Here is an 18618-nt window from a genome sequence, read left to right as displayed (position 1 = left end):
AACATTGCAGTAATGTCCAGTTATGTCTGGACAAGAATGACAGCCAGCTGCAGAGAGGCGTATAGCTGTTTATTTAGAGAAATGCAAAGCTATGTACTTCACAAAAGTGTGTCATCCTTTCACTACAAAATTAATGAGAGACAGCTAAAATCAGTTCTGTTGTGGGAATATTTATGAAAATATGATGTAGAATGGTTATGGTCACCAAGTTGGAGGTAAAGCAAATGCCAAGCTATGATTAATTGATAGGGTACGCATACAAAACACTCTGTACCTGAATCATGTTCAAGTGTGTGGGGCCCAGGTTGGACTAATGGGGACACTGAATGTAAAAGGCTACTGTAAAAGGTCACAGGCTGGTTCAACTGGCAAGAAAGTGAGACATAAATGTTGAAAGTGCTTAATTGTTTGGCAGTCGAAGAAAGACATCGTACATCTCATGAGAAGTTGCTTACAAAACTTAAAAGAATTATCTTTCAAGTAAAAACTATGAATTTTTTTCATGTGCTTTTCATTTTTCACATAGAAATCATACAAATAAATCAACAAATAAAACAACACAGAGGCATACAGCAGTCATACATCATATGCTCCATCTGTGAATGGAATGGGAAATGACCTTAATATAAGATACAATAAAAAGTACACTCTACCACACACTTTTACATTTACATCTCTGTATATACTCCACCATACAGTATGTGGCAGAGTGTAGCTAGTTATTTCCTTTCCTGTTCCACTAAAAAATTGAACCAGGGAAAAATGACATTCTGCATGCATCCATACGAGTCCTAATTTCTCTTATCTTGTCTTTGCAGTTCTCATGTAAAATGTACATTGGCAGCTGTAGAATTGATCTGCACTCAGTTGGAAATGTCAGTTCTGTAAATTTTCTCAATAGTATTTCACAAAAAGAATGTCATCTTCCCTGCAGGGACTCCCACCTGAATTCTTGAAGCATCTCCACAATATTCACATGTTGATTGAATGTCTATCTATATCCGAATCCTGCTCCAGCTACTGCCGGGTCTGGGTGCTGACAAGTCCTCTCCATTTGGCTCGGTCCTCCCACCACTTTTCTTCCTCCACTTGCTGCCAGGTCACACCTCTCCTTTCAACAGATATTCTCACTCCCATTTTCCACCATGTTCTTGGGCGCCCTCTAGGTGTTTTTCCCATCCATCTTTAGTTCTTCCATAATTTTGGGGAGTCTCTGCCCATGCATCCTCTTAACATGCCCTTACCATCTTAATCTCTTTCTTTCAATTTCTTCAAATGGTTCAAATGGCTCTGAGCACTATGGGACTTAACTTCTAAGGTCATCAGTCCCCTAGAACTTAGAACTACTTAAACCTAACTAACCTAAGAACATCACACACATCCATGCCTGAGGCAGGATTCGAACCTGCGACCGTAGCGGTCTCGCGGTTCCAGACTGAAGCGCCTTTAACCGCTTGGCCACTCCGGCCGGCCTCAATTTCTTCTCTCATACTTTTTTGTTTGAGGTCCTTTCTAATCTCTACATTCCTTACTCTGTCCATTCTTGTTTTTCCCTTAACTGCTCTGAGAAATTTCATTTCCCCTGCTTGCAGTTTGCTCCAGTCCCTTTCTGTCATTGTCCATGTTTCTCCACCATAGGTGACAATAGGGATGTAATAATTCTTATACATAAGGAGTTTTGCTCTTTCTGAAACTTCATTGTTCCAAATCAGATGTTTTATTGTTTGGTAGAAATTGCCTCCCTTCTGTAACCTCCTATTAATTTCGTTAGTTATTCTTCCATCCCTAGATATTTCACTCCCTAAATAAGTGAAACTTTCTACCACTTTGAGGGGTTCTCCATTCAAGGTAATATTTCCGCTGATTCCTTTCTCCCTTCCAAATACCATTACTTCACTCTTATCTTTATTTATTTTTAATCCATACCTTTTCATTATTTCCTTCCACGCATCAAACTGTAACTGTAAATCTACCTCTTTATCACCCCATATTACCATATCATCTGCAAAAATCATCTTTTTGTCTTTTTCTTTTACTATATCTTTAACTGCCCTATTCGTTCCCTCTATCACAACATTAAAAAGCGCAGGAGATAGAATACTTCCTTGCTTAAGTCCTTGTCTTATTTCGAAGTATTCAGAGTTCCCCAATGGTGTTCTAATTCTGCAATTGTAGCCTCTGTACATTTTCTTTATAACATTAATGTATCCATCTTCTATATCTATCTTCTTCAGTTCTTCCCAGAGTCTTCCCCTGTCAACTGAGTCATATGCCTTTTCTATGTCTATAAAAACCATTATCACCCTTTTGTTATACTCCCAATTTTTTTCCATCAGTTGACGGATAGAAAATATCAGGTCGATCGTGCTCCTTCCTTTCCTAAACCCATGCTGTTCTTCACTCAGCTCCTTTTCTATCTTTTCACTCATTTGATTTAGTAAAATTCTTTCAAAAATCTTGGCTGTATGACTCATGAGGGCTATTCCTCTGTAGTTTTTACAAAGTCTTTTATTGCCTTTCTTGAAGATGGGAACAATGTCTCCTGTTCTCCAGTCGTCAGGTATTTTACTATTTCTCCACACGCTTGATAGTACTCTATACAGCCACTGCATTCCCACTGGACTTGCTGCTCTTATCATGTCCACTGATACTTCATCAGGTCCTGGGGCTTTCCCCCCATTCATCTTCTTCACACCTTTTTCCGTTTCTTCCCATGTAATTTGTCCTAATTCTGCTTCCCAACTTCTCTCAATTTCTTCATTATTTGTTGTTTCCTCATGTACCTGCTCCTCAGCGTTTAACAGCTTCTTAAAATGTTCTTTCCAGAGATCTTTTATATTCCCTGGATCTTCAATAATGGTACCGTCCTCTGTTTCCATCTTTACTGGTACTTCAGAAGCCTTCCTTTTATTTTTCATCATTTTATAGAACATTTTCTTATTGCTCTTCACATCTTCTTCAAGTTTTTTGTAAACTCTTCCCATGCCTTTTTCTTTGCTGTTTCCACCATTTCTTTGCACTTCTCCTTTTCCTCTATATATCTTTTATGGTCTTCATCATTTTTAGTTTTCCACCATTTTCTCCATGCTCCATTTTTTCTTCTAACTGCTTGGATTGTGGTATCATCCCACCAACTTGATTGAATGTACAGGTAACAAATGTAGCAGCTTGCTCTGAATTGCTTTGATGTCTTCCTTTGATCTGACCTGGTGGGGACCCCAAAAACTCGAGCAATACTCAAGAATGGGTTGCACTAGTGTTTGAAACACAATCATCTTTATGAATGAGCTACAGTTTCCTAGTATTTCCTCAATAAACTCAAGTTAACCTTTCACTGCCATATACCTGGCTGTACACTAGCTGCTTTCTGCCTTTGGCACAACACTTGCAGCAGACTAGTCTTGCTTCAGGTGCTCCTCTACCACAGACTGTGTGCTAAGCAATTCAAGTGCACTGCGGATTCATCAACAGTATAAACACTCATGTTGACAGGCCAACCTCCCACAAGTGCCACTATAGATCCAACTTCTCCAGAAGCAGCACATGCACCAGTGATAGCAACGCTACAGCCACAACAGTAGACTATGTCTATAAGCAGGCAGCACACAGTCTCATCTTATGCCGAGTGGCTTATTAATCCAAGCTCTCATCAGCTGCACCACACCAATCCACCAGCAATCGCTGTGGAGCCTGTGCCTCCTCCAATGCCAGCCTTTACCAGGCTCAACATCCCTGTGACTGTTAGTGGAAGATATGTAACAGCTTCTGTGGAGTTTGGAAGATAGGAGACGAGGTACTGGCAGAATTGAAGTTGTGAGGGTGGGTCGTGAGTCGTGCTTGGGTAGCTCAGATGGGCACTTGCCTGCAAAAGACAAATGTGTCCCGAGTTCGAGTCTCGGTCCGGCACACAGTTTTAATCTGCCATGAAGTTCGAGTCTCAGTCCGGCACACAGTTTTAATCTGCCATGAAGTTTCATATTGGCCCACACTCCACTGCAGAATGAAAATCTCATTTTGGAAACATCCCCCAGGCTGTGGCAAAGCCATGTCTCCACAATACATCTAAATCAGTTTGGCAAAAATAAACTAGCAGCAGACATTGGAAAAGCTTTTCATGAAATAATAGGCCTAAACAATAACGATCATGAAAGCAGACCAGTCATAGCCCTAACTAACGAGGGAAACTAGTGAACTGGGCCAACTCTAGCAGGATTTGGTCCAGTAACAAAAATCTGTAACAAGTAATTAATACACAAACGAAAGTTCACTCAAGCAGCTTTACAATTAAAGACAAACAAAAGTTAACAGTGTTTCATCAGAACATAAGAGGCCTATACTGCAAGCTGGATCAGTTCACAGCAAATATAGAAGACACAAAAGGTATAAACAGTGCCCACATTCTGTGTCTAACAGAACACCACATCACTGCTGGTATTGAAGTGGTCCCTATTCCCAACTATGTTTTGGCAACGTCTTATTGCAGGAACTATATGGACAAAGGAGGAGTAGCTGTATATGTAAAAAACAATGCCTTGTTCACGGCAATAGATGTACAAAGATTCTGCTTTGAGCTACATTTTGAAGTATGTGCTATAGAGGTGCCAGACACTGCCTCCAGATTAACAGTTGTGGCAGTTTACAGGGCACCATCTGGTAATTTTAAAGTGTTTGTTAAACAATTAGATACTCCTTTGTTGTACTTAAGTAGAAAAAATAGGGGCATGGTAGTTGTTGGGGATTTTAACATAGATTTCTTGGTTAATTCTCCCTGCAAGGTGGAGTTTGAAAATCTCATGTGCACGTACAACCTTGTTCCCGTGGTTAGCTCGCCCACCAGAACCACAACCTCTTCCAGTACTCTCATTGACAACGTTTTTGTTGATCAGAGTAAAGTCAACCATATTAATATTGAAATGGTTATAAATGGTCTGTCTGACCATGACGGACAACGAGTTACTTTCAACAGTTTGGGAATTCCTCTGAGTGACACCTCACCTAGATGGAAAACAGTAAGGAAAATAAGTGAGGAAGCTATTCAAACGTTCAGATCATGTCTTCAGCATACTGACTGGACACCTGTTTATCTAGCAGAAACTGCTAATTCAAAATACAATTTATTCACAAATGAGATAGCAAGTACCTTTGAAAGTGTATTTCCAAAAAAGTCATACAGAGTCCAACCTGCTAGGTCTGCAAAAAACCATGGCTCACTAAGGGCATTATAGCTTCGTGTCAGAGAAAAAGACAACTCTACATAGCATCAAAGACTTCTAACAACCCTGCTCAGCTAAAACATTATAAACTCTACTGTAAAATTCTTGCCAAAGTAATTAAAAACTCTAAAAGTATGTGTATAGCATCTGAAATTACTAATTCTGAAAATAAAATTAAAACAATCTGGAATGTGATAAAGAGAGAAACAGGGACTGTAAACTACACCAAAGACAAAAATATTGCTTTAACTGTTGACAACTCAGAGATAACTAATAGTGAGGAAATTGCTGAAATCTTTAACCAACATTTTTTAACTGTCCCAACACAGATAGGTTGCCATGGTTCTGTAGATAAAGCTGCCTGTATAATGAAAAATAATTTTCCAGAGCCTTTCAGTCAAATAAGTGTGCCTCCCATTACTGCCAATGAAATCAAAAAAATCATACAGTCTTTGAAAAATAAACATTCTGCTGGTATCGACGATATTTCAAGCAAGCTGTTGTGAAGGCTTGCTGTAGTGAAGTGACCGAAGTTTTGGCTCACATCTGCAACACATCCATGCAACAAGGAGTGTTTCCAGACAGAATGAAATACGCTGTTGTCAGGCCCCTGTACAAAGCAGGGGATGCTACAAATGTGTCAAACTATCGCCCTATCTCTCTATTAACAATATTTTCAAAAGTCCTAGAAAAAGCTCTGTACAACAGGATTGTGGCACACCTTGGTGACCTGAACATCATTAACAGTCAGCAGTTTGGTTTTCAAACGGGAGTTTCAATAGATAACGCAATTTTCTCATTCACAAATGATGTTCTAGAGTCTATAAACAGAAAGAGGCTGCCAATTGGTGTCCTATGCGACCTATCAAAGGCGTTCGACTGTGTAGATCACCAGATACTCCTCAAGAAGGCCTGTCATTATGGAATTACAGGACCTGTAGGAAACTGGTTAAAATCGTACCTCGAAAATAGGAAGCAGAAGATTATTCTAGATGTTTCAGATAGTGTATCACAATATATAGTGGACTCTGAGTGGGGAATTGTGCAGCAGGGAGTGCCACAGGGATCAGTGCTTGGGCCCTTGCTGTTCCTCATATATGTTAATGATCTGCCTTTATCCATCAATAAGCAGTGTAAATTTACAATGTTCGCTGATGATACGAGCATTGTGGTGGATAATGTGTCAACTACTGACTTAGAATCTGAGGTCAATGATATCCTTAAAGAAGTTCTGGGTTGGTTTAGTATTAACTCCCCTTCAATAAACCTGAAAAAAAACCAATTTTATCCAGTTCCAGACAACCCACAAAAACCCAAAAGAAATAGTTATCACACAGAATGATCAGATGATAAAGCAAGTGTACTTATCAAAATTCCTAGGCGTATACGTGGACAGTAGGCTGAACTGGGAACATCACGTTCTACAAACACTAAAACGGCTGACGTCGGCAACATTTGCTTTACGAATTTTGTCACGCTTCAATGACATTACCATCTCAAAGTCAGCTTACTTTGGCTATTTTCATTCAGTCATGTGTTATGGCATCATCTTCTGGGGCAATACACCTGCCGCAAAGAAAATCCTCACAGCACAAAAAAGAGCAATAAGAATCATTTGTGGTGTACCCCCACGAACCTCATGTCGAAATCTTTTTAAACGACTTGAAATACTGACAGCAACATCTCAGTACATATATTCAATGATGTGCTTCGTAATAAATAACCCCACTCTGTATGAAACGAATTGCCTACATCATGAACATAACACCAGAAGAAAAGAGGATTTCCACTGTGAGTTAAAGAACTTGACACTTATTCAGAAAGGGGTAAAGTACGCTGGAACGAAAATTTTCAATTCCCTACCCAACAGCATCAAAAGTATAAGGAGTAGTACATCAGTATTTAAACGTAGATTGAAAAATTATTTACTTGAGACCTCACTTTATTCACTAGAGGAATTCTTTCAGAGAAATAAGTAAAACCCAGATTGGAAAGATGATTTTAAATTTTTTTACACTGTTTACTGTTAAACTAATGTAATAATGCCCTAATGTAAAAATTCCTGTTTTTCTCATTTCCATTTTTGGGTCACTTTTAAACCCAAAGTGGGAAGTTTTGATTACTGTTCAAGGTTAAAATAGATGAAATAATGCCCTATATATGAAACTGCTATCTTCACATTTATGTTGACTAGTTTTTAAGCTAATAAGTATGACTTTTGTGCACTGTTATTAATACTATAACAATGTCTTTATTCTATGTATTTTATTATGTACATTGACACGTTCCACATCTGAGTGACTTGCTCACATGTACAGATCTATGGAACAAGTATATAAATAAATAAATAAAAATAAATAAATATCCTTTCTTCCAGGAGTGATAGTTCTGCAAGGTTCGCAGAAGAGCTTCTGTGAAGTTTGGAAGGTAGGAGATGAAGTGCTGGCAGAATTGAAGCTGTGAGGGCAGGTTGTGAGTCATGCTTGGGTAGCACAGATGGTAGAGCACTAGGCAATGGTCCCGAGTTCGAGTCTTGGTCCGGCACACACTTTTTAATCTGCCAGGAAGTTTGATACTAACAGCATTTGCACCTACCCACCAACCATTACACTTGGAGTATTTGCCTCCTCTGATGCTGTCCTTTCCCAGATTCGATATTGCTGGAACTGTAATCACCTAACTAACCTAAGGACATCACACACATCCATGCCCGAGGCAGGATTCGAACCTGGTATGTGTATTTGTACCTAGCCATTACTGTCACAACTTATGTTACAACAGACCATTGTGATAATGTACGTCACACATCGTCATGACCCAAGTCAAGACATGCTCTTGGTTTTGTTACATTCACTCCTGATGAGGAAGATCCATTTCAGTTGTATCTATCAGAAGCTAAATTGTGTTAAACTGTGTTTTTTCTGTTCTGTGTTAATAAACTGTTACTTACACATTATTTGGAAACTCATCGTTATTTGCATGCAGCCTAGGCCGTTGCCTTGCTATTTTGTGCTACCAGTTAGAACACATCAGTTGTCTACTAGCATAAAGTCTACATGCTGCAGCAACTAGAGTTATCTGCCATTGTTCTCATGCTCAGCGGCTGCCTTCCCTCCAGCTGAGCAGATGCTACCCTACCTCTCCAAGTGTTGGCCAAGAAAATGGAGTCACAGATGGTCTTTCCTGTTGAGGGTGGCACAGCCCAGGACACATCAGTTGGTGACAAGGGTGCAGCTCCATTCCTGCTGCCCTGAACCTCACCTTCCACCCTCTTGTGGTGGCAAGCCCATTGCTGCTTCCATGGCACCATACCTGTTCCAGATTGATGCAGCCTTCCTCAAGAGGGTGGCACATCACATCAATCGGCAATGAGGTCCACATTTATGTTTGCTCTAGTTGCACACCACACTGCCCCTGCATCCCACCATGAGGGTGGTGCAGCACTTCATGCCTCCTCTCACCTGGTTGTCTTTCTTGTGACTACATGCTGGTTTCTTTGCTGCCTCTGGTGCTCTGCTCCCTCTTTCTTCCATGCTTCTGCACGCCTGGCAGCATTCTTCCCACCACTTCAGCTCACCTTTATCGACCTTCCTTATTCTTGTACACCTGTGCACACCAGATCCACTGATGTCTTCCCCATTGCATCCTGCCTCCAAATTATCATTCTCCTCCGACGTGACCTCGATGCACACAGTTGCCGTTTCATGTGCCTTGTGCACGACCTCGACACTTCACAGTGTGTCTGCTGCCACAAGCTCACACTTGTGCTACCCACGCGTGACCTTAGAGCCCACGTTTCCACCACTGTCCAGTCTCAGTCTCAGTCTCCAGCCTCCAGGTACATTCCTCTTCCCTTGCTGCACCATCGCCCTTCCTGCCACTATCCTCCAGCCACACCTGATGCAGCCTCTGCTGCATCACACCTTCACCTACAAGTTTCAGTCATAGCCTGCTTCTGCATGAGGGCGGCACAGCACTTCATGTCCTCTTTTTTCATTTTAGGCCTCCCACCAACTTCATTCACAGGCACACTCAGGTCATCCACTCTCTCTGCAACAACTGCTTCACAATCTATGGTCTGAGATTCCAGGGACAGAGTCACAGGTTCCAAGAGCTGCCCACATCTCCGGACATCCCATGTTGCCTGGGGGAAGGTATGCCTTTCCCATGGACACCTGTTGGTACTGCTCTTCTTTTTGGATCCCCCCCTCCCCCCCTCCTGGTAGTGGATGCAGGATCTGTGATCAACATAAAGATGATGTCATCATCTTTTTCCTTATACCATACATCCAAAGCTATGGCAGCTGCTCCTGCCTTCGGCACAACATCTGCCATCAGTGGATAGTCTTGCTCCAGGCACTCTTCTACTGGAGGCAGTATGTGCTGAGCAATGGAAGTACACCATGGATTTGTTAAAAGTACAAGCCAACTTCCAGTAGATGCTACCAGAAGCACAACCACGTTACAGTGTGCAAATCAGCAATAGTGGCCTTTGCAATTTTGGAAGTATATTACATCTGCAGGTTACAGGCAAACTGTGCACCATATAGATATCCTTCCAGTTGTTGCCTATTTAAGATGCTGCTCAACTGCAAGCAGGCAGCATACAAGTCCACGTTTATGATCACACTCTGGGCTTATGCTGGGCTGTGATTAGCATCCTATCAGTGCATGCCACGCCGATCCGCTAGCAGTTGCCTTTGCCTCTGGTTGCTCTGATGGTGGCTTTCTCTGGACTCGGCATCTCAGTGACCATTTCTGGAAAATACCCAACAGCTTCTGCACCAACCCACCAGCCGTCACCCTCAGAATCTTTGCCTCCTCTGATGCCGGCATTATCTGTATTCATTGTCTTCTGGAACTGGTATGACTGATGTCATGACCCAGGCCACAACAGACTCTTGGCTTCATCTCATTCCTACTAGATCAGGAGGATTCATTTCAGTTGTATCTCTCAGAAGCTACATTATGTTAACTCTTGTTCTTTCTGTGCTGTGTTAATAAAGTATTACTTACACACTATTTTGAATCTTACCATTATTTGAATGGACACATCAGTTGCTTTCCCTTCTACAGTCCTTACATGCTTGATCCATTTAATGTCACTTTGCATGTTACACCTAGATATTTAATCGATATGACTGTGTCCTTGTATTTAATCCCTCTGACTGTGTCAAGCAGCACACCACTATTGTAATACTATATTTGAACAGTGCAGTTGTTCTCCAGAGTAACTGATAGCAAATGACTTGAACTCAGCTTTTTGTGAGAAATCTACACGCTTGTAAACAACATGATTGCAAGCCATTAGTCAACCACAGGTCTGCAAGTTTGTATGCACATTAATCTGTACAGAATGACCAACCACCCCTCAGCAGCATGACTGTTGTCAGATACACATTACTTTTCTTCCTCCATTATATACAGCTAAGTGTAACATGGAAACAGTCATATTTTGTGGAAATACAATGGCAAAGCTTTTTACCAACCTATGCACAAAATGAACAAAAATCTGAGTTTGTAGATTACCAAGTGCAGTTGCAGTTAAATAATGTCTGGTGCACAATGAGCTATATACACTCCTGGAAATTGAAATAAGAACACCGTGAATTCATTGTCCCAGGAAGGGGAAACTTTATTGACACAGTCCTGGGGTCAGATACATCACATGATCACACTGACAGAACCACAGGCACATAGACACAGGCAACAGAGCATGCACAATGTCGGCACTAGTACAGTGTATATCCACCTTTCGCAGCAATGCAGGCTGCTATTCTCCCATGGAGACGATCGTAGAGATGCTGGATGTAGTCCTGTGGAACGGCTTGCCATGCCATTTCCACCTGGCGCCTCAGTTGGACCAGCGTTCGTGCTGGACGTGCAGACCGCGTGAGACGACGCTTCATCCAGTCCCAAACATGCTCAATGGGGGACAGATCCGGAGATCTTGCTGGCCAGGGGAGTTGACGTACACCTTCTAGAGCACGTTGGGTGGCACGGGATACATGCGGACGTGCATTGTCCTGTTGGAACAGCAAGTTCCCTTGCCAGTCTAGGAATGGTAGAACGATGGGTTCGATGACGGTTTGGATGTACCGTGCACTATTCAGTGTCCCCTCGACGATCACCAGTGGTGTACGGCCAGTGTAGGAGATTGCTCCCCACACCATGATGCCGGGTGTTGGCCCTGTGTGCCTCGGTCGTATGCAGTCCTGATTGTGGCGCTCACCTGCACGGTGCCAAACACGCATACGACCATCATTGGCACCAAGGCAGAAGCGACTCTCATCGCTGAAGACGACACGTCTCCATTCGTCCCTCCATTCACGCCTCTCGCGACACCACTGGAGGCGGGCTGCACGATGATGGGGCGTGAGCGGAAGACGGCCTAACGGTGTGCGGGACCGTAGCCCAGCTTCATGGAGACGGTTGCAAATGGTCCTCGCCGATACCCCAGGAGCAACAGTGTCCCTAATTTGCTGGGAAGTGGCGGTGCGGTCCCCTACGGCACTGCGTAGGATCCTACGGTCTTGGCGTGCATCCGTGCGTCGCTGCGGTCCGGTCCCAGGTCGACGGGCACGTGCACCTTCCGCCGACCACTGGCGACAACATCGATGTACTGTGGAGACTTCACGCCCCACGTGTTGAGCAATTCGGCGGTACGTCCACCCGGCCTCCCGCATGCCCACTATACGTCCTCGCTCAAAGTCCGTCAACTGCACATACGATTCACGTCCACGCTGTCGCGGCATGCTACCAGTGTTAAAGACTGCGATGGATCTCCGTATGCCACGGCAAACTGGCTGACACTGACGGCAGCGGTGCACAAATGCTGCGCAGCTAGCGCCATTCGACGGCCAACACCGCGGTTCCTGGTGTGTCCGCTGTGCCGTGCGTGTGATCATTGCTTGTACAGCCCTCTCGCAGTGTCCGGAGCAAGTATGGTGGGTCTGACACACCGGTGTCAATGTGTTCTTTTTTCCATTTCCAGGAGTGTATATCACACACACACACACACACACTCACACTCACACTCATGCTCACTCATTTACTAGAGATCAGAAATGATCTCTGTAAATTCGCCCACGGGTGCTATGATGTTATCTCCAAATTCGCCATCTCCGTATCCTCGGAGACAACTTGACAGTCTCTGTTATGCCAGTTTATAACCATAAACTTGTCACTTGAGTCTTTTCAGGTACAAGTGGACTCTACTGGCGTAGAATGTAGAGTGAATACACAAGTGTGTGAATACAACCGAGGATTCGAGGCATTGCCACTACACACATACAGCATTTGGGCATGATGATTGTCAACACATTTTATAAACTGAAGTCCCCTGCCACGTTTTTCTGTCCGTATTGAAGGCTAATATCAGGAACTTCTTCTTCTTCTCCTCATATCGTTACAACCCAGCATAGGTCTTAGCCTCTTCAACTGCTCTCTCCAGTGTGGTTCTTCGCCATCCTCTAGCTCCGACAGAGTTTATAACTTCTTCCATATCATTTGTTGACCACCTACTTCCAGGTCGTCTGCTCACCATCTTCTTCCACATCATCTGCCCACTGCTTTCAAAACCTGTTTAGTTATTCATCAAATATCCATCCTAAAGGTATATTCAAGCCAGGCTATTCTTCCACTTTTTATAATTCTTACAACGTCAGCTCCTTGTATGAGGTAAACCAGCTCAGTGTTCATTCTAGCCCACTGTTATCCTGAGTTGCTGATCATCAGCACCTGTTAGTGTACATGTTTCATGTCCATAGCTTACAACTGGCCTGATCATGACCTTATAAATTTGAAGTTTCGGTTATCTGTTTAATAACCTTGAGGCCGACAATTTGTTGGATTTGGAGAAGAATCTGTTACCACTTAGAATGGGCAGTTTTATTTCAGTTTACGTGGAAAATTCTGTACTTGGTAAAATGTGACACCAACTACTGGTAGTTTATCCATATTATATTTCTTCCTGTTCAAATTCATATTCTTAGCCTTCACTTCATTAATAGCAAGGCATCCAGGTAGTGTGTCTTCTTTCAGCTCATCTGTTGTTTCCTTTACTAAAACTCTTCTATAAATAATTGCTACATAATCAGCGTATGCACATATATTTGTTGACTTTGCTACTGTGTAACCTGATATTTGAAGCTCTTGAATGGCTGCTTCAAGAATCATATTGAAAACCATTGTGGAGAGGGTGTCTGTGTGTCTGACTCTTTTATTAATGCTGAACCATTTACTGAGTTCCCCATTCACTCACACTGCAGTGTTGGAAGCTGTCAGTGTTGCTTGGATAAGTGAACATACTTAGATGTTACATCGAGCAGAAGCAAATCATTTAGCATTTCTGCTCTATGAGGACTCTCAAAGACATGAGAGGTTATGAAGCTCAATATTACATTTATATGTCTTCTCATGTATTTGCCTCAGCACAAAAATATCTGATCTGTTTTTGGCCTATTAGGGCAAAATCCACACTGATATTCTCTCAGAATCTCATTTGCATCTGGAACTATCCTGTTGTAGATAATATCAAAGAGAATCTTATAACTTAAATTAGCAGGGTAATTCTTTGGTAAGTCAAACAACAAGACTTGTCTCCCTTCTTATTGATTTGTTGGGTTACATTGAAGGTCCACTCTTCTGGGATTATTTCCTGACTGCATCAACTTGATAAGTTTGTGGATTCTCTTATGGAGACCAGTCCACCCGTTTTTTACTATTTCTGCAGTTATTCAGCCAGTTTCTGATGCTTTCTCTAACTGGATTCTCCTTTCTCTGGACTTGCGATTTAGTAGAGTGGTTGCTCTCCCCTTGTAAGATTGCTCTTCAGGATTCCCTTGAATTATTCTCTCCATCTATCCAGAACACTTTCTTTATCTGTCAGCAAATTTACCTCTGTGTCATCACATGCTGCTATTTTTGGTCTATATTCTTGGGTTCCTTCTTTAATTTTCTTATAAAAATTTCTGCTCTCATTCCTTTAATATGCTCTTCTGTCTCCTCTATCTTTCTCCTTAGGGCTTCCCTTTTTTTTCCTTCTACATACCCTTGCTGCATGTATTCCCTTTTTATTATATAATGCCTGATTTGATCTTGTAATTTGCTGGAAGCACTTCAGTCTTGCGTCCTTTTTCTGTGTCAGTGCCTGTCTACATTCATTGTCACACCAATCTTCATTTCTAAGTCTTCTTGTTTCCCCATATTGCATGTGCTGTTGACAGAATGGCATTTTCAATAGAGTCTATATGGTCTTCACCATATTTTGTTCATAACTCCTGTCGCAATCTGTCCTGATACTCTTGAACAGTAGACTTACCTTTCAGTTGTTCTATGTCCCATTTCTTTATTCTGGTACTGTTTCATTTGGCAGCTATAGAAAGTTTCTGCCTCATTTTGGCTCCTATTAAATAGCGGTGAGAATCGGAATTAGCTCCTTGAAAAGTGTGCACATTTTCTGTATTAGGTGCCCATCTCTTTGATAGCAGTATGTTGACTATTTGGTTTGCTTCATTCTTTTTTACAGGTACCTTTGTAGATATTTTTCCATTCATTTGTTCGCAGAAGCAAATTGGGAAACCCCCACCAAATGTGCTTCTGAATACCTCTTCTTTGCCCAGTTTCACATTGTAGTCAGCAAGGACTATTTTGGAGTCATATCTAGCTTTTCTGTCACAAACCTCCTGTAACTGATCATAGAAACAATCTACAATGTCTTCATGTGCATCTTCTGTTGGTGCATATACATTCAAGAAAGTGATATTGTGAAAATGCCCTTGAGACACAGAGTATGTGTTGTTTCATTATGTGAGGAGAATCAGGCTTTCATTTTGGGGTTAGCTCCGCTAGAGTGGTTGACAAATCTCAGCAACTACAGTAGCAATTTTGATTCTGTTTTCACGAATGGACAGACTGACTCACAAGAAAGCTTTGTATTTATAATTTATAAATATTTTGAGCAAATTGGCTGAACTATGATGAATTAAAGTTCCCACTGCATTTTTCTGCCAGTATGTGAGGGATGATTTCAGGAACTACTGTAGAGATTTTAACAGGGTTTTCACTAATATACAGACTGATTCACAAAGAAGATTTATGCATTTAATTTATTACTGCGAAGTCCAGCCATAGAAACTTAGTACTACCTGTGTGAATCTTGCTGCAGTTGATAACCTCCTGCACGCTTTAGTAATGGAACGAGTTGACGAGTAGGAAGCAGCCCCACTATTCTCAGACCTGTCATACTCACTCAACTGTGGGCAAGGGGAGAGGCCCAGCACTGATATAACAGCAGCCTCTTGGTTTCTAAGGTATACAACCCTCAACATGGACTCATACTCTGTCCGTTTGATGGACGGATGCTGAAACACTTCCACATGTGCCCAGGTGAAGTACTTACCTGACTCAAAATATGTTAAGTGATTCGTGGGAGCACACTAGGACAAGTACCATTTTTCATATAGGTCAATGATTTCACAAAGATCTTTGGACATATAAAAATGAATTCTAATTATGAACAACAGCAACATAATAGTTTTGTATGAAAAACAAGTATGTTTGTTGCAAGAAGTAAATAAAGTACTAAGGTATTGTAACAAATGTTCATCACCTACTAAGTTAACTTTATCTGTGTGAAATGGAGGAGTGAGTTAGGGGGTGGGGGGGAGTAAGTTAGTAGAGTGATGTGAGAGACTTGAGATAGGTGTGGTGGAAATGGATGTGAAAGACAGGCAAGATGAGATAAGGAAAAGAGAAAAACACAGAAATTATAACAGTTGTATTGCCCTTTTGGATGTAGAAACCGTAGGATTTTCTTTCTGATCCTTCTTAGATTATAAGTTGGAAAGTAAAGCATATCCTTCCCTATCAGAGGCATGGCAACATGTGAAAGCAGTCATGTTATACATGTAATTTCTGCACGAGGGTTAAGTGAGCATGACTACCACCCAGCTGCTCACCTTAATGATTGATCACTGCCAAACTGTGGCGAAGAACAAAGCTGACCTACCAGTTGTAGAGCATGCTGCTGAGCATAACATGCTTCTTCTGTTCAGTGGCTCTTTCATAACCCATGCCATCTGGATTCCCCCCCCCCTCCCCCCCCCCCCCCCCACACACACACACCCAAAATACATACCAGTTTTTTCTGAATTTCATGTATGGGAATTGTCCTTTCAATACATATTTCGATCATGCTGTCTTCTTTATCTCATTCTGCACTATCCCTCTGTCCCACCCCCCTCTGTACCCCCATCCCCAAATCTCCCACTTCACACTATTACTCTACACTTCCTGTCCCTCTCCTTCACTTCATCATGCACTACACACAGCTTCCCCTGCCTGTGTCAGGGGTGAGCTCAATGCTGCCAGGGCAAGCTCAATGCTCAATGCTGCCACATTCCTAACTCGTTTCCTTGCTACCTTTCCTTCTCATCTAACAGTCTCCCTTGCCTCCACCCTCCCTCCCCTCACCACCTCCTTCTTGCTTTCTTGTTCCTGTCACTCATTCTACTCAGCATAATTTGTCTCCCCATTTGGGTTGCAGTGATGCTGTGGATGTGTTTCTCGTTGACTGTGAAGAAGAACATTGTCAAAAGCTCACCAACATTTACTGTCCTGTTTATGTCATGTTGCCTGTTCAGCTATGATATGAGTGGTTGTCTGTCTGCCCTCCGTTAAGAGTATAGCATGTTTCACACATACATATGGGTAATGCATTTAATAAATTTTGTTCTGCATATTTTGATGACAAAAAAAAAAACCTGAAATATTATATTCCAGGATGCTGACAGTTCTTCAGATATTGAAGACAGGTTATGTGCTTTTAAAAGTTCCACTAAAGAAGAAGAGAGTGATTTGTATGAATCTGATGAAGAAACATTGAGTGCAGCTATTCGACTTGAGGTAAATATTAATATAATGCAAGTGCAGTAGAACTCCAATTATCTGAACACCAACAGGGCTGCCACAAGTTTCCCCAAGTGAAATTCTCTGATATCTCCCTGATTTCCAGACAAGTTTTAGCATTTTTCCCTAACAAATTTTGAGATCTTAAGAGTAAGTAAAGACAAAAGTTGACAAAAAAGTGTAAGGACTTCTGTATTTATAAATGCATGAGCAAAAATATTAAGTTCTAACATCAACATCTTTTGCAATGAACTGTTTTTAGACGGAGAAAGCAAGCCAACTGGAATATATGTTTCATTAAAACCATTTATGTTATTTTATTTCAATAAAATCGAACACATTTAGTGACAAAAATATGCATTTTGTGGAGTCACAAGACAGATTTAAAATATCTTCACTGATTTCAGAAATAACTTCATAAAAAAGTAGGCCTCTTGAAAGAAGTGATTAAGGCAGGAAAAAGTTGTGTAACCAACACTATTGGTGACTGTCAATAAAATGTTGGTTCTACTATGTTCATTATTGGCTGTTATTAACCGCTGTGTTATGTCTATTACTTTACAAGTATTGTGTGGTTTTTCCTTAAAAAATATGTGAGTACATAGCATACAAACTGTCAGTGACTGCCACAATTTTCTTCTTCTTATCGTCCATACTTTCTAATATATAAACTACTTTCAAAGTGTCAAAATGTACTAGAATATATAAAAGTCTATAAAATGCCGCACTGTACAATGTACTTGCGGTGAGACAGTTGCAATTCTTCAAATCCATTGCTCATGTCCTCCGGCCTGTTGAAGAACACCACAGTCCTGGGTCCATGGATCAACTATGAAAATCTGCTACATTACACCGCACACAAACAGATCTGGCCTGTGGGACTAGATTCAACAGGCAGCTGCTAGGCTAGCAGCAAGAACTGGTGGCAGCACTGACTGTAAGTTGAGGGATGTGGTCAAAAGGGGAGAAGCAATAAGAATGAGGGAGTAGGGAAGTGGCTCACATATTCAGCTGCGCCCAGCCAGCGACAGTGCATGGCATCTCAGTAAACAAACCATTTCATCTGCTGAGACAAAAATGAGATTTTTCCAGTGTCTTTTTCAAATTTCTCTTATACGTTTGAAATTCCCTGATATCCAAAACTTGTGGCAACCCTGTCCAACTATCCGCATTGCTTTGAGGAAAAACAAATTTATACTCCATGACTAAAGTTATTGGTTTTGTTTGATATTCATTATAGTATAGAGTACACTTTACATTTCTTGTATCATTTTAAAATCACTCAGCAGGGAATGTATTAATAGATAAAAACTTCCATTGAACAATGAATACAGTACGGTTTGTAGTGCTTGTAATTCAGTGTACTCTAAGTCAGTTTGTGTTGTGACCTTAACAGACACACTAATTTTTTGGTATACATTCCGTCTTCTATGTCTTTAATTTTGTGGTTGTGTTTTAGTTTACTGTGTGGCATGTGCCTGTAAAAGGAAATGCA

General features: G+C 41.6%; 1 protein-coding gene across 1 annotated transcript in view; it reads left to right on the top strand.

Moving 5' to 3' along the window:
* LOC126178892 (zinc finger CCHC-type and RNA-binding motif-containing protein 1-like) overlaps window positions 1-18618 on the top strand; it is a 73923-nt gene that overhangs the window by 53226 nt on the left and 2079 nt on the right. The window contains exon 4 of the mRNA XM_049924566.1: window positions 16998-17120. Within this exon, the coding sequence (XP_049780523.1) occupies window positions 16998-17120 (123 nt within the window). The remainder of the gene's footprint in view (window positions 1-16997; window positions 17121-18618) is intronic.

The sequence above is a fragment of the Schistocerca cancellata genome, chromosome 1, assembly GCF_023864275.1.
Source record: "Schistocerca cancellata isolate TAMUIC-IGC-003103 chromosome 1, iqSchCanc2.1, whole genome shotgun sequence".
NCBI lineage: Eukaryota > Metazoa > Arthropoda > Insecta > Orthoptera > Acrididae > Schistocerca > Schistocerca cancellata.
Note: the sequence above shows the minus strand (reverse complement) of the source record. Positions and strands in the feature narration are given on the sequence as shown.